This window comes from Schistocerca piceifrons, chromosome X, assembly GCF_021461385.2.
Source record: "Schistocerca piceifrons isolate TAMUIC-IGC-003096 chromosome X, iqSchPice1.1, whole genome shotgun sequence".
In the NCBI taxonomy this organism is placed as follows: Eukaryota; Metazoa; Arthropoda; class Insecta; order Orthoptera; family Acrididae; genus Schistocerca; species Schistocerca piceifrons.
The window spans coordinates 255,546,358-255,567,874 of record NC_060149.1 but is presented as its reverse complement, the minus strand read 5'-3'; the positions used below and the strand labels follow the sequence as shown (position 1 = coordinate 255,567,874).

General features: G+C 37.2%; 1 protein-coding gene across 6 annotated transcripts in view; it reads left to right on the top strand.

The window, feature by feature from the left end:
• The window catches only part of LOC124722996 (LIM domain and actin-binding protein 1), a 234,311-nt gene that overhangs the window by 185,340 nt on the left and 27,454 nt on the right, over positions 1–21,517 (top strand). For 5 of the 6 annotated variants that reach the window (XM_047248167.1, XM_047248168.1, XM_047248170.1 and 2 more), the window contains 3 exons: positions 1,448–1,670; positions 13,244–13,368; positions 13,526–13,702. In XM_047248167.1, coding sequence (XP_047104123.1) covers positions 1,448–1,670; positions 13,244–13,368; positions 13,526–13,702 — 525 coding nt within the window. The remainder of the gene's footprint in view (positions 1–1,447; positions 1,671–13,243; positions 13,369–13,525; positions 13,703–21,517) is intronic. The other variant, XM_047248166.1, reaches the window with a different exon arrangement.

The window sequence follows — 21,517 nt, the reverse complement described above, 5'->3', positions numbered from 1 at the left end:
AAGGTCTTTATTAATGTTTATGAATTGATACTCTGTTTTACTCATGTACCTACATAACTGTGAATAACAATTTTTTTATATTTCAGATTCAAATAACTTCATAGTGGCTTTAAAATGGACAAATTATGTTATATCTGTTTTATATTTTGTGTATCCAGCTTCAACATTTGTTTTTTTGCTAGTATTTAGATTATTACAAGAGCATGCTGAAAAGTAAAGAGTCCAAATTTTGTATGTGAAAACTCTTAAAGGCAATTAAATAAAATAAATGTTATTAACATTCTACAGCTTTATTCTTCATGTCTACATATTTATTTCTATCACCTAGGCAATTAACACATTTCTTCCAACAAACTGTTGATACCATCACTGTAAAATGTTTCACTTTCTTGACAGAGTCACATCCTCACCTCTGCTTGAACTGCTTTATTACTGTCAAAGTGATGTCCTTGAAGGTGTTATTTAAGTTTTGGAAAGAGATGAAAATCGGATGGGGCCATGTCGGGACTGTATAGAGGATGATCGATCACAGTGAATCCGAGGTGTCAGATTGTTGAAGATGTCGTAGCACTCATGTGGTCTGGCATTTTCATGCTCAAGGAGAGGGTGCTCCATGTGTGGACGTTTTGTGTGGTTTGCACAAACTCTTCAAATTTGAATCTCGATTGCAGCACACTTTTTCTCATGCACTCACATGGTCATGTTGCACACCGCTGCATTACACGCCCGAATGGCAGAGGGCTGCAAATATGTGTACATAAAGAATAAAGATGTAGAATGTGAATGAAGTTTGATGTATTTAAATAGCTTTAAGAGTTTTTTACATAAAAAATTCAGAGGCACTACGTTTCAGCATGCTGTCATATAATTCTGCCCAGTCCTGTAGGTGTTAAGTAATTGATGTTCATGGCGCACTCACTTTAACAAGAAAATCTATTTCACTCTCTATTCCTCAAAAAAGAAATAACTAACATATTAATTTAGGTGTACAAAATTGTCTTTAAATAGGTCATTGGCATATTGAAAAAATGTTACCATAAGTAACAGAAACATTTTTTTATATGTGTGCAGAGACTGAGTTAACAATTAAGATGTATCAACTATTTTCACTTTTCTTTATTAAATTAGATAGCACAGTGGTAAATGGCAGGGCTCTTGCTCTTGAGGAATGTACAAGTCTAGTCTAATCATCCTAATTTTCAACTTCTTTGATTTCCTTAAATTACTCATAAAGGCACTGAAATAATTCCCTCAAAAAAGTTATAACAGATTCCTCTCTTCAGATATGTCCAACTGGGCTAGTACTCCAACTGCTTAAATCCCATAGCCATTCCACTGTCAAACTAAATTAAGAAAAAGTTAAGATATAGAAAATTATTTTTAGTGCTTTTTCAGTAGTTACCTCAGTAAAGTGTAAAAATATATAAAATTATCACATTTCATTTAGGGAAAACAAGGAAAAATGAAAGAAATGTATGAACAAGCTGTAATGGAAAGTGAACGCAGTACCCAGAAGAAAGGTGTTGACATATGTTCTGAGAGGGCAAAGAGCCTTAAAGAAAAATTTGAACGTGGTGAAGTTGTACCTGATGATGAAGAGGAGGACATAACTGCAAGAGAAGAGCAACACAAGAAAGCAAAAGAACAAGAACTGAGTTTAGTAGAAGCAGGTATATTTATACATCAATTTCTTCATAAAGAAATCTATTACTATGACATACAATCTATAAAATACAAATTTTCTGTACCCACTTGCAAAAGAATATTTTCCAGTTCATACACAAAGAGAATATTATTCAGGAAACAATATTGCCATTTCCTGAAAATTTGTCACTGTTGTGTGTAATTTGTTGTTTGTTATTTTATTGACACACTCTTTAATAAGTCTGTGTTGCATCATCAAAATACTTACGTAAAAAGAAACAGCATTGAACACTTAATGTAATTGGAAGAGTCTGTATGCAACAGTAGTTTATTTGTGTGCTCTTTTCATTGATGATATTTGTTATATCTTGCTATTATGTGGAATGAGTCAGTTGGTTTATGAATATAATACATTTTCCTCAGTGAAACTGATCAGTTACGTGATTAACTTTTATGCTAATCCTAATCTACATTGCATTTTAGTCACTGGACCTTTTCAGAAATAAACTTGTGAAGTAGAAGTAGTTATCAAACAAAACTGAATTGAATTTGTTTCCAGTTTCTTTTTTGATATCTGTTATTAGCTACCTCGAATTCTTAAGGGAAATGGTCAGACATTTTAATGGATGAATACTTTGGCCCCTGGTGTGTAAGAGTAGCATTAAATTGTGGGTAGTAGATGTCATTTTCATACCTAATTCTGTACTTATTATTCTACAAAAATTTTCAAATTTTACCAGTTCTTAAAACAAATTCCGTTATCAAGTAAATGTACTGTGAAGCTTTTTCTTAAACAGTTGGGTACATGATGTTTGAGGATGTACACTATCAGTGTCCTAACATTGTACTTCCATACAACAAATATTTTGTCTTTGGGCTTGGGCTGGTTCAAAATAACTGTTCCATCTGACATTTTAATCAAAGTTTGCAGAGAAAATTAACTTTCACCATGAAAATCAACAGTTGATCATCCAGGTTCATTTCTCACCAGGCTCTATTGCCATTGGTAATGTTATATCTTTCTGTATCTACAAAGAATTTATCAATCTGTGTTCTATCTAAGTTAAATGATACACAGTTTAAACCAAACAGTATTTTCTTATTTTTTTGAAGATTTGTTTTATTATTTCATATGCTAGGCTTAGTAATGAAAACTGCATTGTAAACAAAGGAAACTTTTCTGCTTTATCTGCATAAGAAGGAAGATAACTTATGTAATGTCCACCTCCATACTTTAGTGTTCAACATATACGACTGTCATGCTGAGGACCTTGGTTCAATTGAGGGTACTAACATGACTTTTTGTTAGGTCAGAGGACTGAAGCAGGGTATATTCAGGCTCATTATACCAACTGAGGAACTGCTTGAGCAAGAAGTAGTGGCTCTAAAGTTCAGAATTCTGACATCAGTGGGAGAGTTATGTGGTGATCACATGCTCCTCCATAACACATCCAAATGATGCCATTACCAGAGTATGCCATGGCAGCTGATTAGTACCATTTGGTCTCCTGTGCTTGATCACATAACACCTTTTTATCATTTATACTTAGAAATAAAGGGAGTGAACACAATAGTGAACCTTGTGGAACACCACAAGTGACTTGTCCCCACTCAAAATATGACTCAGCATGAAAATTCCCTGTATTGTTGAACATGACTCTGTGGTTTAAGTTATCAAAATATAAGTGGAATATTTACCTTGACAGCCACAAACTTAACATATCTCCATTGAATACTATAGACCGCACTGTTCCAGCTCAAGGTCACACAGGTGCTCGTGGGTGGGGTAGGCAGATGACTTACACTTGGGTTGTCAACATTTTTCCACAACAGTATCAGCTAGTGAATTACCATTGACTAAGCAAATAAAATTGTAAGAAAATGTGTTTAATATAAACGTTTCAACAAAAGTAAAAAATATTAACATTTTATTGTATTATTGGAACATGAAATTTATTTTTGTTCACAAGTCACAAAAATGTTTGATTTAAGACCCAATGTTGCTACAAATGCAGGATTCTCTTACATATTGACCATTCTGCAGTTTTTCCTGGCAGAAAATAGTTGTTCATAATGAAATGTGGACCCAAACACAAACATGATACTGACCAGATTTCTGTGTATTTTGGGAAACTGCTCTACATGTATACCATGGAACCATTGTAGCAAATTGAGGCTGCTGTAATATCTGTCCTTGAACAGTGTGCAACAGCTGTTAATTGCATTTCCAGATGTACAGTATCTGGTGCAACTGAGAACTGAGTGATAAATAAATTCAATTCATTTTCTGTACTATATGGGTCTTGACCCCTTGTGTTGAAACTCTGATGAAGTTGAACAATCTTTCCTTGACATACCATGAAACATGTGTCTGAAGGTAACTGTAGAAATGAAAGACATTCCAAAAGTGTTATGTTAGCTGTCTTTCAAATACCTGTAGATGAAGTTTGTTCATAAATACATTAATTTTATTGTACATGGTGATAACCAGTAACTCTTTCTTTGACGTGTCGTGTCCTGTTATTTAAATGTCTCATAATATGAGTGAGATAGGCTGTGTGCAAACTACAGAGAACAAAGTGTGAATATGGTGCAATAGAGCCCCTTGGATTTAGCCTACTTACCTATGCCTGGCTCACTGGTGAAATGTGAATGCTCATGAATTGCCATGCTCTGTGGGGCAGAGTAGGAACAGACTGCTGTAGGCAGATCACAAAAAATACTAATATTTGAAATTTTGTTAATTAACATATTAATAAATTTCAGTAGTTTACAAGAAAAATGCAGCACTCAAAAGGCGTTTTTCATGTAAACTACTGCAATTTATATACAGCTGCTGCAAAAATGGAATGGAACTTGGTTAACATTTAAATACACAGTAATTGGGATGGCAGAAGGCATGTTTGGTGACAAGGCCCTCCTGGAGTCAAAATCGTGTTCAACTCAAAATCTTGTGTTTGTAGATATGCTCAATCATTTTCTGAAACGGTTGAGGATTATATTAATAGTGAAACTTTAATACCCATTCTGATGCCTCTCTTAAGAAGGAATGTTACAATGTCATACTTCTGTGTTTCAGGTAAAATACTTTGCAATGGAAGTGGATTATGTATCTGACTCAGTACAACTACTGTCTTACTCTTCGCAAAAAAAGAAAAAGAGAATACTAGTGCAGCTTGCTGAGCTTGTTCTGTGATGAAATATTTGGTCATTTTCTTACTAAATCACCTTGTTCCTTGACAGACGTCTCTGTCTTTACTTCTTACTACTTTCCACATTTTTTTTAATTTTATTTTTTGACATTATTAATTTGCACAACATACAACCTTTTTGAATTTTCGACACCAATACAATAAGTATTTATGCTTATCATGATCAGTTTGTGTACTTGTCTCTACCTACAACATGAACTTTAATGCCTTTGTTATCTGAGGTCTCCACTGTACCACTGATACTGTATTTTGCAGTTTTCATTGGGAAGCAACAGTTCAACTGTTTAAGTTCTACATCTCCATTTGTTCTCTGCAAACCCCGGGGAAGTGTATGGAAGAGGAATCTGAGTGTTGTATGACATGTAAAATTTCTTTCACATTCCATTTGCATATGGAGCATGGGAAGAATGTCTGCTTAAATGCCCCTCTGTATGTTATAATTAGTCTAATTTTTACAATGTGGTCACTGCAAGAGTGATCAGCAGGTGCTTAAGTGTATTTCAAGGTTCTTCAGTTAATACTTGTCCTTGAATATTTGTAAGTAGGCTTTTGAGGGATAATTGGCATCTATCTTCAAGCACACGCAAGTTCAGGTTTTGCAGCATTTCTGTGACATTCCTCAATGAGTTAAAAACTCTTCTATGTACATGTTCAGTATCCCCTACTAGTCCTATTTGGTGGGGGGCCTACACACTTGAAGAATATCCTAAGATTGGATGCACAAACGTTTTGTAAGCAGTCTCCTCTTTATTCCATCTACCCTGCCAATGAACTTAAGTCTGCTTTACCTATGTCTGAGCCTATGTACCTATTTCACATCTTCACAAACTGTTGCATCCAGATATTTGTATAAGTTGACTGATCCCAGTTGCGACTCATTGGTATTGAAATCATAAGGTACAAGGTTTCTGTCTTTCATGCAGTTGCACAATTTTATGTTGCTGTACATTTAAAACAAATTACAAATCTTACTACTACTTTGAGATCATGAGATCAGTGTGGATATTTGTGAAGCTTGTTTTTTCTAAACAGTACTTCATTATAGTTAGCTACATCATTTGCAGAAAGTCTGAGGTTACTATTATGTTGTCTGCGAGGTCATTAATATATATCATGAGCAGCAAGGGTCCCAACATCCTTCCCTGGGGCTCTAGAAATGAGTAAAATTTAATGTTCACATGGGGACTACCACGTAAAATATTCCCCTGTCTCTGTAGTTGGCAGTTATACTTATGGCAAAAGTAGATGATCTTAAAAAAATTTTACAAGTTTTCTATGTAGTTTCCATAATAAAAGGGGTGTTCCCTCAAAATTCTATATCAACTTTGAGAAGAATGATGATAAATTCTGCATCACATCATAACTGGAGATGAGACACGTGTCTTGCACCAAATTCCAGAGATGAAGAGAAACTCTTAAGAAATGGTACAGATCTCATTTTGATCAAAATAAAACTAAAAGTGCATACATACACTTGGCATTTCAAAAATTGTTTCACTGCATTTTGCAGATGGAAAATGCTCTTAACTTTATGTAAAGACATAAACTAACCAACTCTTATATTTACTACCATATTTGTCAGTGACTCTGGTGTGCTCAAACATAAATAGTTTTGTCTATGACATTATTCACAAACAGTTCACAACATCTATACACTGAGGTGTTGGACCACCTGTTGCCCAGAATATTGCAGCAACTCAATGTGGCATGGACTCAACAAGTCATTGGAAGTCCCCTGCAGAAATATTAAGCCATACTGCCTCTATAACCATCCATAGTTGTGAAGGTGTTGACAGTACAGAATGTTGTGCATGAACTGACCTCTCGATTATGGCCCATAAATGTGCAGTGGTATCCATTTTGGGTGATCTGTATGGCCAAATCATTTGCTCAAATTGCCCAGAATGTTCTTCTAACCAGTGATGAACAATTGTGACATGACATTATTGTTTGGGAACATGAAGTCCATGAATGGCTGCAAATGGTCTCCACGTAGCCAAACATAACCATTTCCAGTCAATGATTGGTTCAGCTGGACCAGAGGACTTTGCCCATTCCATGTAAACACAGCCCACAACCACTATGCAGCCAGCAACAGTTTGCACAGTGCCTTGTTGACAAATTGGCTGCTTGGCTTCATGGGTGTGCACCACACTCAAACAATACAATCAGCTTTTACCATCTGAAATTGGGATGCATCTGACCAGGCCACAGTTTTCCAGTTATGTAGAGTCCAACTGATGTGGTCATGAGCCCAGGAGAGCCACTGTGGGTGATGTCATACTGTTAGCAAAGGAACTCGCATCAGTCATCTGCTGAGATTGCCCATTAATGCCACATTTCGCCACACGGTCCTAATTGATAAGTTTGTTGAATGTCTCACATTCATTTCTGTAGTTATTTCATGCAGAGTTGCTTGTCTGTTAGCACTCACAACTCTAAGCAAACACCACTGCTTTCAGTCATTAAGTAAGGGCCGTCAGCCATAGAATTGTCCAGGGTGAGCAGTAATGCCCAAAATTTAGTATTTTTGGCACTCTCTTCACACTGTAGATCTTAGAATATTGGATTCCCCAATGCTTTCTGAAATGGAATAGCCAATGCATCTAACTTGAACTACCATTCCATGTTCAGAGTCTGTTGATTCCTGTTGTGTGGGCATACTCACATCAGAAGCCTTTTCATATGAATCACCTGAGTACAAATAACAGCTCTTCCAATGCACTAGCCTTTTATACCTTGTATACATAATACTATCACCATCTGTAAATGTGCACGTCATTACCCCATGACTTTTGTCTCCTCAGTGTAAATGGCCTACTAGGTAATGTCAGAAGCTCCTTGAATCTGTTTTTACTATTTTGTGGCAGTTCCATAAATCATTAACTTTGTGTGCTTTGCATACTTTCTTTCATTTGCATTCATATGTTTGGATAACATCTCACCTACACAAAAAGTATTCCAATTTGAAAGATGGCTTTGATCCAGCAACCAGACCAGGACATGATCTGTATAATGCAGCCAACCAGTTACAATAGGATTGAACTTGACCTGATTTTGACACTGACTATTGGGGTCTTCATCAGAAAAACCAAAATCATTTACACATAACAGATTAAAAAACCAGTAATATAGAGGAAAAATCAAGACTAGATGGTTATTACACTGAACAGATTTATGAGGTGATTATACTCACATGTAGTGACAGTTGAAAACATATTTACAAGCAAACTGCACTCATCATGTAAAATAACTTCTTAATATTGTATTTAAAGCCGATCTCAAAACTGACGTAACAATGGTACTTGTCTGTAAAAATTACAGCTACGTGATATAGCTTACTACACACAGCTGAGGGCTGTTTGAGGAAATGAGCACTGGAGGTGGCATCAAATTAAGTGGCTCACAGGTCAAAGTTTCAACAAGAAGAACACAAAATAAGTTAAACCATCTATTGACAATGGAAGAAATCAGCTGCTTCCGGTAACAAAAATATTTTAAATAGCATATAAGTACTCACCTCACAAGTCAACAGCCAGCATTATGGAAAATAAAAATTTATACACAACAATGCAATAGCAAATGTGCTATACATTTTGTATGAAAACAAATGAAAAGGAAAGAGGAAGATGATATTTTACAGTCTACTCTGAGGAAAGTGATGAGTCAATTTTAGGTGCTCCTAAGTAAGGGCTTCATACCATTAAAGAAATTTTTATTATGTAGCTGTAACTTTTCATTCAAAATGAAACCCTCATTAAGAGAAAAGTTTTTTGAAAATTTGTAATTCTTCAAGAACATCAAATCCAAAGCCTTTCCTTTCTGCATGCAGGATACAGACATCATGAACTTCTTTAGGCTATGGCCTGTAATTAATAAGTGATCAGAATGGACAAGTTACATATACTTGTATCTTTCTTTTCCCCACAGATGTTCTTCAAGTCTAACAGCAGTTGCCCATCCTGTCTGTCCAATGTAATATGCTGGAAATATGTCATAGCTAATTTTATAGACACCTGAGTTTTTTATGGGAATGCCCTGGTTTCAAACTATTTCTGAAGCTATTCCTAGTAGAAAATGCTGATTTACAGTCACACTTGTCTTGCAGGAGACACTGATCCTGTGAGATAAGGATCCTCAGATTGGTATTTAGAAAAAATTTTCCATTTGATTATATTAATTATTAGGAGAAGTGTCAAGAGTGGTGATTCTGTTATTGGTTTTATTTTTGAGAGTATTGTGTCCACTATGGTTTGTTAATGCCCATTATTGACTGTGATAGTTTTAATCTAATTAATCTCAGCATCAAGATTTTCATCAGATAATGGAATGGAAACAGCTCTATATGTGGAAGTATGAAAAAAGGTTTTTTGTGAGAATGAGGGAGGGAGTGTTGAACAGGATGGTACTATTTAATCAGTGCAGGTTTCTTTGCAAAATATTGAAAGAAATTTTGTTGTCAACTATTGTTAATTTAGATCCAAATAATTTAATTGGCAGAATTCGTTTTCAAGCTCACATTTGAAAATAATGCTGTTATGAGGCACCCTGTAAATGATCAAAATGTCATCTACATGTCTGTATTATGAATGAATACCTAGAATGGTAGCTGAAAAATTTTTAAAAAATATTTCTTCTAAGGAATTTATGATCGTGCCTGCAAGAATACCAACTAATGGGTTATCCTTTCGAAGACCATCTGATTGCTGATGCAGCTGTCCATTGAACTCAAAATAGTTGTATTTGACTACAGTTTGAATTAAATTAATGAAGTCAGTAATCTGCTCAGCAGAAATCTCTTTTTTATGACGATGTATTTTTTTTCCTACTGTATCTAAAGTTGTTTGCACAGGCATGCTCATGTAGAGATTTTTAATATTGAACAATGGTAGTTTGGTGTTTTTATGAAAATGTAAATCTTTTATTTTGTGAACGAGATCCATAGAGCTGTTTCCACTCCTTTATCTGATGAGAATCTCAATGCTGAGATTAATTTGATTAAAACCATCACAGTCAGCAATGGGTACAAACCAACAATAGAGGACAATATTTTCAAAAATGAAACCAATAATAGAATTGCCACTCTTGGCACTTCTCATTATAATGGATATAATCAGACAACAAAGTTTTCCCATACCATTTTTAGGACCTGTATCTTACTGCAGTCAGCATCTCCTCCAAAAAAAGGGTGATTGTAAAGCAGCATTTTCTACTTACAATGGCTTCAAAAATAATCTTACTCATAATTTGAAATCCCCATAAAAAAACTCAGTTGTCTTTGAACTTAGCTGTGACATATGTCCAGCTTATTACAGAGGACAGACAGGATGAGGCAATTGTGGTTACATGTAAAGGACATCCCTTAATAAAAAAAGGTGTATATATAATTTGTCCTTTTTTGATCCTTCATTAATTTCAGGTGATAAGTGTAAAGAAGTTTGTGATGTGAGTACCTGCACACAGAAAAGAAAGGTTCAGACTTGATGTCCTTGGAAGAAATAGAAACTTTCAAAAAGCTTTTCTCTTAATGACAGTTTCATTCTGAATGAACAGTTGCAGCTACTTAATAAAAGTGGTATAAAGTCCTTATTTAGAAACACCTAAAACTGACTCCTTATTTTCCTTGGAATAGACTCTACAATATTGTCTTCCTCTCTCCTTTTCATTTATTACACTGTAATTCATTTTCACACAAAATGTATAGAATATCTCCTATTGCATTGCCCTGTGCAAATTTTTATCTTGCATAATACTGGCTGTTGACTTGCAAGGTGAACACTAATATGCTATTTAAAATGTTTTTGTCAATGTAAGCAGCTCATTTCTTCGATTGTCAATAGATGGCATGACTTGTTTCGGTCTGTGAGCTGTTTAGTCTGGTGCCATCTCCAGTACCTGTTCTCTCCTACAGTCCTTAGTGGCGTACAATGTGCTACATAGCATAGCTATAGTTTTTACTAACAAGTATCGTTGTTATGTCAGGCACAACACCTGTACTTTTTGTATGGTTTTAAATATGATTTTAAGAATTTATTTTATATGGGGAGGGCATTTAGCTCATAAAACTGTTTTCAACTGTCACTACATGTGAGTATAGTCACCTCATAAATGAATTTTTATGAAATTTGTAGTCAGCAATTAATTTGAGTTTAAAAGTAACAGAGATATTCACAAATGAAGTACTAGAAGAAAAACTGATCTGTACTACCCTCTAATGAATCTCACTGTTGCACATTGAGGAGTGAAATATACAGTTTTAAAGATCTTTGATAATCTACTCTCACAAATGAAATGTCTAACTATTTTCAAATAGAGTTGAATCTAGTTTCTTCTTAACAATTCCTTCTATACAATAGAGGAATTTAGTTACTTACAAACATATCCTTCAGACCATGTAATGACTTAAACATATATGTTTTATTTGAGTATGAGTGAATCCTTAAGCTGCATTTAAAAATCTAGCCTTATTTGCTATAGATTCCATTGCTACACTACACCATCTTCAGCCCACTATACGAAAAAACAGGTAATGACGGAAATAATTTGGTAACCAGCATAACATAATGTGATAGAGTGTACAATGAAATTAATATTCACTATGATGAATTGTTTCCTTCCTGCTTAGGTATTGACATTACCAGCACATGATCAAGACTCTCAAAAAAGATTTTCTGGTATTGTCAGTACCATAAGCAGGAAGGAAGGAATTCATCATGATGGCCATCAGTTTGACTGTGCTCTCTGTTGCGGTATATTATAGGAGTTACCCAGTCATGCACATGATTCTTTGAATGTGTGGTCTCTGTTCCTTCAAAAAAAAACAGACGCCACACAGATCCCACAGCCGTGCAACACTGTATGTGAATTGAAGTGGGATCACTGCTGTCTGCTGCAGCAGGACATTAAGCAGAATCAGTGGCAATGAGCAAAACTGTGTACCAGACTGGGATTCAAACCCGGGATCTCCTTCTTACTAGGCAAGTGCGGCAACCACTGTGCCATCCAGGGCACAGTGTTATTGCAACTACATGGACTACTGTGGTAAACCTCACTGCCAATCCATATTCCCACCGAGCACCATCTATCTGCAGTCCCTCTCCATTTATACTTCCATTTGCTACTTAGAGATTCCCGCAGGAGGTCGGCCGTATTTGTGCATTCGCACTGAAGAAGTGGATCTATTGCCCAGACAGGTTTATCAATGCATGGTGTCTGTTCCTTCGAAAGAACAGACACCATGCAGTTGCCGCAGCTGCAAAACACTATATGTAAAATGAAGGAGGATCACTGCTGTCAGCTGCAGCGGGACATTAAGCAGAATCAGTGGCAACAAGTGAAAATGTGTACCGGATTGGGATTCAAACTCAGGATCTCCTGCTTACTAGGATTTAAATGCCAGTCCTGTACACATTTTCACTCATCACCTATTGATTCTGCTTAATGTCCCACTGCAGCTGACAGCAGTGATCCCCCTTCAATTTGTATATAGTGTTTTACAGCTGTGGGACCTTTGTTGTGTCTGTTCTTTCGAAGGAACAGACACCATGCACTTAAATAATTGATAAGCCTGGCTGGGCAATGGATACATTTCATCACTGCAAATGCACAAATACATCTTACCTCCTGTGGGAATCTCTAAGTAGTGAACGGGCTTATAAATGGACAGGGACTGTGGATAGGTGTTGCTTGGTGGGACTGTGGCTCGACTGTGAAGTTTACCGATGCGGTCCATGAAGTTGTAATAATGCTCTGTCTCAGATGGAGCAGTGGTTACTGCACCTTCTTAGTAAGTAGGAGATCCTGGGTTTGAATCCTGGTCCAGTACACATTTTCGCTCATCGCTGGCGATTCCACTTAATGTCCTGCTGCAGCAGACAGCAGTGATTCCCCTTCAATTTACATATCCACGTGATTACCTGGTTTATCATAGAAGGAATTGAAGATGGTGAATTGTAGTGCCATAATCAATAGCAAAAGTGCATTGTAGTGCCATAATCAATAGCAAATGAAGCAAGACCTTTGAATACAAGTGAAGGATGCATCTGTACACAAATAAAATCATAGTAACAGCTGGCTTCCTCTGGTCCATCTAAGGTTGACATATGAAGATCAAACATATTTCTGTAAGAAGAGTGCACATTCCATATCATATGTTTATTGTAAATACAATCTATGAAACAGAAAAATAGCTAGAAAACTAACTAAATTTGCATTAACACTTCAAAACACTGTCAGACAGAGTCTCTGTTTGCTATTACTTCATTGTAGAGTACCTCCTCAATATTATTCACAAAAAAATTATTTGAAGTAATCTCCAATGGCAGTCTGTATTATGTTAGTAGTGAAATAATTCTCTTATATGATTATGAAACAAACATATGGTACAGGTTTGGCAAAGAAGTCAAGAAGTCTTTTCCTAGAGCTAGATGCAACAGCTAAGAACCAACAGCCACCTCTTCTTTCACCTGCCAAATCACCTGTTCTAAAGCAAGATCCCAAGAAGACTAGGGAGGTGAGTATGATTACTACATAGACTGAATGCTCATAGGTGTTCACTATCTCTTACATGAGCCCTCTGCCATGCACTGTAAAGTGGCCTGCCAAGTATATATGTAGATGTAGATTTGCTTTGATTCATTCTTTAGTCATTGAATTTTTCTGTATTATAGGCTCTATTTGCACAACAGGTTTCAAAGGATATTGTAAGGGCAAGTGATACAGTTGAAGATGTGAAGGTTGAAACATCAGATGTCTCAAGTAAATTCAAGTTTTTTGAAACCTATAAGGAGCCTGAAAAACAGAAAAAACCTTTCCGCATAACACCTCCAAGAGAAGGTCAAGTTAAGGCAAGTACTCTTTTGCTGTGCATATTTTGGGGTGTGATAAATCAAAATACTTGAATCATATCTTAAATTTTTGCACACACACACACAGAAATAAGAAAAACATTAAAAATTGAGCAGATTAGGGGGAAAGTCAATTTCTGTCATAAAAATTATGATATTCTTTATGTTGCTGTTGCAGTATCAGTTAACCACTCACTAAATAATTGCTTCAGTGACATGGTGGCTATATTCTCTGTACCCATCATTGTTCAAGTGAGCTATTACTGCAGCTTTAAGTACACTGTCAATGGAACATTGCGCCATAAGAAAGAGAAAAATCTCTTCACTCCATTTGCAATATTTTGCTCAATAAATCTCAGTTCATACAAAAGTCTGGCATGAACTCTCTTTCATGTTTCTTTAGATCTTTCTCCTGTTGTTAACTTACTCTAAAAACTTATGTTGCTGTTCTGTCATCAGTTTAAATCCAAGGAATTTGCATGAGGTTGTTGTCCATTGTAGGTGAATTTATGGTAGCATATTTTCTTAAATTAGTTTTTGAATTTCTATATCCGGAACACACATGAAAGCAAGTTTTTGGAATCGACTTGTAAAAAATTTTGCATGGAGAGGAGAATACTTTTTGCAAATATACTAGACATGCACTTCTGCATGTGAAAGTAGTTCATTTGACAATATATAGTTATGCTTTATAAAGTGATTAGTTTTATCTACTAATATTCATTTAATAGAAGTGATTTAATAGAAGTGATTTTATTCATACTTATTTATAACAGTGTTTTTGGGATGTCACATCCAAATTTAGTCTGGATATTAATTTTTCATACAGTTGTGCCTTTTAATATATGGAAATTATCTCCGTATTTCTGTTGCATGTTCTGCATGATTCTGCATCCATAAAATGTGTTGGTGGATGTGGTCAAATTAGACTGTTTAGATAGGTTAAATTGTGGGTGTGGGAGAATAGAGTACAGACAATGGTATGATTAAAGATAACCAGTCATAATGTGGAAGAACTGTTGAGCAGTAGACAGTGTGTGTGTGTGTGTGTGTGTGTGTGTGTGTGTGTGTGTGTGTGTGTGTGTGTGTGTGTGAAGTAAGTAGTAGTCAAGATGTAGCCAAGGTGGATATCAGGAGGATTGTGGAAATGTGAGATTCATTGCAGAGGCATAGGTTGTGAGACAGCCATTAGGTTAATCACATTGTGTCATGTAACATACTGTGTATCTAGGTTGTCATACTTAACCTTGCCAACAATTTGACAGTGGCAATACATACATTTGTACAGTGTTAGTAGTCATGCCCACAAGAAGTAGCTGCAGCAAAACTGATAAGCTGTATGGCTGCTTTGATTGGCAGCCCTGCCTCTGATGGGATGGGATAAGTAAATGAGAGGATTGCAATAATATTTGTAGGTACATGGGGTAAGCCCAATATGTAGGCGTTTCACTTTGGCATGACCTGCCTGACAAAAGATGGGAAACAGAACTAGTGGCACAACATCACTTTGGCAGAATGGGCAGATTTTTTTGAAAGCTATTCATCATTCAACACTTTTGAGATCAAGCCCAAGCATAGCTCAGGCCACGACTTTTGTGTTAAAAAGACTGCACCCGAGTATAGGTCATCACTCAAAAATTGGTCTCACTACATATGAGAATCTGAAGGTACAAAAAGCAGAGAATCACAGTGTCAAACTACTGGGACTAAAAATAGACCAAAGGCTCTGATGGGATGACCATATAAGCTATCTGACAGGCAAACTTGCACACATAATATTCCTCCTGTATAGAATAAGAAATTCTGTCAGTAAAAGTTTATTGATGCTTTGCTACTATGCATTCTTTCAGTCACAGGTGCAATATGGGACTCTGTTATAGGGTAATTCACCAGGCACAAACTGTGTGTGAAAAAAAAGGGCAATTAGATTGGGTCCAAGAGAAAGCTGTAAGGAGCATTGTATTGTATTGTATTGTATTTATTGGTCCAGTAAATCTTACATGTACAGTACAGCACATCAGATATTGGACAGGTCAAAGTATATCTTACAATTAAAACACTTTAGAAACTAGAAAATTATGTTCACAAAATTTTACAGCACTTCATATACTGGGCAAGTCAATGTGTAAGTTATAACTAAACCACATTAGAAACTTGAAGTTTACAACTGAATACATGTATAAGCCAATATTAAAGATTAAAGTATTTGCATGATCCTCTCTTAAGCTCTAAGGATTTTTGAGGAACTCTTCTACACTATGAACTGACATGTACACTAGAGAATTACATTCACAGAATTTTACTTCATATACTGGGCAAGTCGCTATACAACTTATACTTGAACCCCATTATAAACTTGAGAATTACATCTGAATGTATTTATAGGCCAATATTAATGGTTACAGTATTTGCATAATCATCACTTAGACTCTCGAGGATGATTATGCAAATACTGTAACCATTAATATTGGCCTATAAATACATTCAGATGTATATTAAACATAATGACACTCCCAAATCTCTACATGTATAACTACTTGATATACTAAAATAAAATATACAACAATTTATACAGAGAAAGTATTTACATTTGCACAGCACTCAAAACAACTGCATGCTTGATATAGAGTATTCTAGGCTGTCACTGACACACAACAGCGACAAACACCTAAGTCCAAATTTATATAATAAACTGCTACAATCTGTCAAAACCCTCACCCACTTTAAATTTAGGGAGGTATTAGACACATGGCTCAAAAATAAAGCATATTACTCAATTGAAGAATATCTTCGAAGTAATTTGAAGTAAATTGAAATAATGTAACTATCTTTAACTAAATGTGTAAAACCATATAATTAATTCTTGAATGTAAACTGTATAATTATTATTGCTGAAATTGTCTGATTAGTAAGAAGTTTATGTATTTATGTATACGTAAAATGATGATGTGGGTAAAATGTACAAATTACTAACTACTAAAAAGATGTATGTATATATATGCATAATGTATCATGTAAAAATTAGTAACAACTATACTTATATGAAATATGTAAAATGTATTTTGACGAAGCCAACTGCTTGGTAAACATGCTGAATGGCTAATAAATAAACACATGAACATATGAACAATGTACAGACATCTTGCCACTTGTCCCTTGACTGGTGCTGCCTTCTGTTATCAATTTCTAAAATTATTCTGAAAGATACGTTAGTGAATGTAACAGCTGCTCTCACAAATTGCTGAGCCAATATGATGCCATTGACATAGTTTCACACATGTGCTCATTAGGTTTCACAGTTTGCTCTTATTCTGCTACAAATATGCCATGTTTGTTGAGTGAGCAAGAAATTTTGGAAATGGACATGGAAGAAATTGTTCAATAACTCCCCTCACTTTTTTAAGGCTAATTATACTATTTTTAAATTTTCAATCTCTCAAAGAACTAAAGTAAATATGAAAAATAAGTCTTGAAGTGTGGTCTTTTCTTTAATATGTATTACTCTGAAAGATACATCAATTACATGCGTGCCAGTAACTCTTTAAATAACAACATAAATGGCCAGTTTCCTAGGCCTGATATTCTTCTAAGCAGCTGGTCAACACAGTGTCAAGGCATGACAATAAATATTCAGATAAATGCAGTCCTGATGATATTGAGTGATGTGCAAGGGGGACAAAGGTGCAGAGATGCTTTGACACAGAAAATCTACTTTTAAACCAAGTATCAAGAGGAATCTTGTCTATCAAGGACTTGAGCATAGCTGGAGGGAGATCACTCAATATTAAAAATATGCCATCTGCAGGTGGGTGGATAATAGTGAAGATGTGTCAAGTGGAAGGGGCTGTAGCTATCAAAGTGGAGGTATTATGGGAGGTTAACATAGTTCATATCGACAGGGTTTGCCATGGTGAGCAAAATTTAACTTCACGGATGCGTAATGTGATGCACTGGCACACTCTGGGGCTCAGCCTGTCTCGACACTATTCGGTACATCTCAGCTTTGCTCGGTCCTTCCCAGAATTACTTGGTGTGCATGACATTTCATTTCCCAGTGCAGTGTCTTCTCATATTTGGTGTGGCATTTTTCAGTCGACATGACTTTCTTCAGTTCAGCAGAATCATAGTAGCAGCACTGTTTATCCTTCATGTTTTGTTGTGGTATAAAGGAAGTTGAAAGGTCCAGCAGCTCTTTACTCAAAAAGAGGGAGTCTAGCAAACTGTCATCACAGCCTTTAAAAATGAATCAAAATGAAGGCTATTTTTCAGAGAGAAGGATGAGAATTTTCAGTATCTTTTCTAGAGTCACGTAACTGACAGGTATCACAAGTTGGCTGTAGAATGAGATTACAGTACCATGGATCAACAATTTAAAGATATAGTTGACAATGAAAGAGCAAAAAATTACAACAATCAATTGATTATTTGTGTGTGGTATAGTTTTGCACATCAAGATGCTCTTTGTGCTAAATTTGTAGGCATGGAGAATGTTATGAAATTGATGGTATGAATAGTAAATTTTCTGAAGTTATACACATTATACTCTGTCAGTTTCACCAGTTTTGGTAGAATTGAATGAAAAATATGGAAACAGTTCATATTACTGTGAAGTACAGTGGTTAAATCAGGGAGCATGTCAGGAACAATCTTCTAATTTAAGATCCATTGTTGTTGAATTTCTGAAGGAAAACAGACAGCAAGAACCATAATTAGAAAAACTGTAATGAAATGGACTGCAGACCTCACATTTTTAATTATACAAGTCTGCAGTAAAACATTTAAGAAAATATTGAATTCTAGAAGGGGCAGCTTTTGACAAAGAATACTGTCAATTTTCCGAAGCATTCTGTCATTAAAGAAAATGTTAATTTTGAAGAATTGCTTGTAGAATTCAAAGAACAGTTTTCTAAACATTTTTAGGACACAACCAGTCTGTTTTTGGGTGGTTTTTGAAACTTATTACCATTTCAGTTGTGTGTGTGTGTGTGTGTGTGTGTGTGTGTGTGTGTGTGTAATTCCCATGTAAAAGACAGAATCAAATAATCAAAAGTCCAGTATGGAAAAAACAGGGGTATGGAAAGAATAGATTACTACTTGCCACACAGAGAAGGCACTGAGTTCCTCACAGGCACAGTAAAAAAGAACACTAGAAATATTTGAACTTTCAGACAAAGCATTCTTTTTCATTGTGCCTGTCTGCAATTCAGAGCCTCCTTTGTGGTGAGTAGCAATCTATCCTTTCCATACTGCCACTTAAAAGACAAATTATTTTATGTTGTATGAAGTTTTCCTTGAAAAGCATATCCACATCTCCATAACAAGTCTGCAAATGTGATTTCAGTGTTTCACTCAATATATATGTGTGTGAAAGATGTTTCTTGATTATGAAACTAAATAAGTCATGATTATATGGTAGCCTAATTGATGAAAGTCTGCCAAATTCTCTGCATTTGCCTGTGTGCCAGCAATTTGCACCAAATATAAATTTTATTATGTTTCCAGCAAACCAAAAATAAATAAGTAATCATTAAAATTTGTTTCATTTATTATCTATGTTGTCAGAAATATGAAACCAAGCTGCATGCAAGCTGTTCAATGTTGTTTGAATGACTGAATTGTTATATAATGTGTTGGATCATAGTGTCCCCATCTTCCCACTAAGACAGCATGGTGTGGTTGTGGGGGATGTGTGCAATCAGATGGGAGAAATCCACATGTGCAGTAGCCACCAGAAACATCGCGGGAGGCGCACATCAACACGGCGCGTCACAGACGGTAGTTGCCGCAAGTAGAGTCCTGTCCACCAGAGGGCACGCGAGAATTTGGACGCAACCTCTACCGGCATAACAACAACAACAACACCGGCAGCATGGGCCGTGCCCAGTCAGTCAACATCGGGCATGCCTAGGACACAGTCCCGGTCGATGCTAAGTGAAGTGCGACGTAAATGTGAACAGTGTTACTACACAATTGGCGACGAGTAGAGTCGTTCTTTCGCGTGTTGCGTCGTTGTTCCAGTTTTGCAGCTTCTCCACGGCATGGAGGATTTAGTGCGGGTTTTGGTTGAGCAGCAGACGGAGCTCATGGCCACCATGAAACAAGTGCTTCCGGCGTTGCTCTCCACGCCATCTGTTCCAGCGCCGTTCCCTCCTCCCTTTCTCCCGTAAGACGAGACGGCGGAGGATTGGGACGCATATGAACATCGCTTTCGGCAGCATTTCCAGGCGTTTCATGTTGCTGATGCGGAGGTATGTCGTGCTCTCTTCTTGTCTTGTCTAGGGTCGAGTTCTATCAATGCAAGAAACAGCCCCATCAGTCTTACCGGGCGTGGGCCGCTACCCTGCACGGTCTTAGTCGCAAGTGTCATTTTGTCACGGAGCAGTCGCGAGAGTTGTATGCCCACGTTATGGTACGCAACGTCATTGTTCGTTCGGCCCCTGATAGGGAGGTCCGGCAACGGGCCCTGCAGTTAGAAGACCCTTCCCTCAAGGAAGTCCTGTCCATTGCTCAATCGTATGAAGTCTCTCACACCATAGGTCAACAGCTGGAAGCGTGGTGCGACGTTGCAGCGGTTCAGGGCGGCACGGCCGCGTCCACTGTGTCCGGGGTGGACGACGTGCGAGCGGTACAATCCGGCCGTTACGGCCGCTCCCGCACGGCGCGTAAACAGAATTCCGGCTGCCGGCCCCTGTTGCCGTCCTGTGCGTCGTGCTATATACATCATGATCGGTCAGCGTGCCCCCAGTGTTGGGCCATTTGTCGCAAATGTAATAAAAAAGATCACATTGCTAAAGTTTGCCACTCAGCCGCAAAAGAATCGAAGGAAGCAGGTACAGAGGACATGGACGTTGACATTCAGGAAGTTTCATCGGGCCAGGCTCCCGACGCATCGGCATGCAAACTCTTTATCAAGGTGTTGGTTCGGTCACGCCGGTTACAATTGCAAGTAGATACGGGTGCGGCAGTTTCGTTGTTGAATGCACAAACTTATTCCGACCTTGGATCGCCCCCATTGGCGCCAGTTTACCGGCGTGTACGCGGTTATGGTAAACAGTTAATTCCCCTCCTGGGTCAATTCACTACCGACGTGACTTACAAATCAGTCACTCGGCCTATTACTTTTATTGTTGTCAGTGTTGCGAGCTTCGCTAACTTTTTGGCCTGGATGCCTTTCAAGCTTTCGGTTTTTCTATCGCTGACACCATACAGTTGGTCTCCGAAGACGTTCCCTGTCAATCATTAGAATCTTTGATCCCAGACTTTCCAGATATTTTTGAGGAGGGCCTTGGGCGTGTTTCAGATTTTGAAGCTCACTTAACGTTGAAGGCATCAGCTCGCCCGTGTTTTCTATGCGCGAGGCAGATTCCCTTGGCTCTCCGCCCTCAGGTAAAGGAAGAGCTAGACCGGCTGACAGCCCTAGGAGTCGTTCTTCCCATTTCTTCTAGTGAGTGGGCTTCGTCCCTTGTTATTGTAAGGAAGCCCTCAGGAAAATTACGTCTTTGTGGCAATTTTAAGGCCACCATTAATTCCTAATTGGTGGTGGACATCTATCCTTTGCCTCGTGCTGATGAATTGTTCTCTGCCGTAGCGGGAGGCCAATATTTTTCGAAAATTGATCTTTCGGAGGCTTATCATCAGATACCACTTGATGAGGTCTCCAAACGGCTGGCGGTTGTCAACACCCCATTTGGCCTTTACCAATGCCAGCGGTTTGCCTTCGGAATCTCCAGTGCCCTGGCGATATTCCAGCGTTATCTTGAGCACGTCACGTCAACAATCCCTCATTGTATTAATTACCTGGATGACATAATTGTC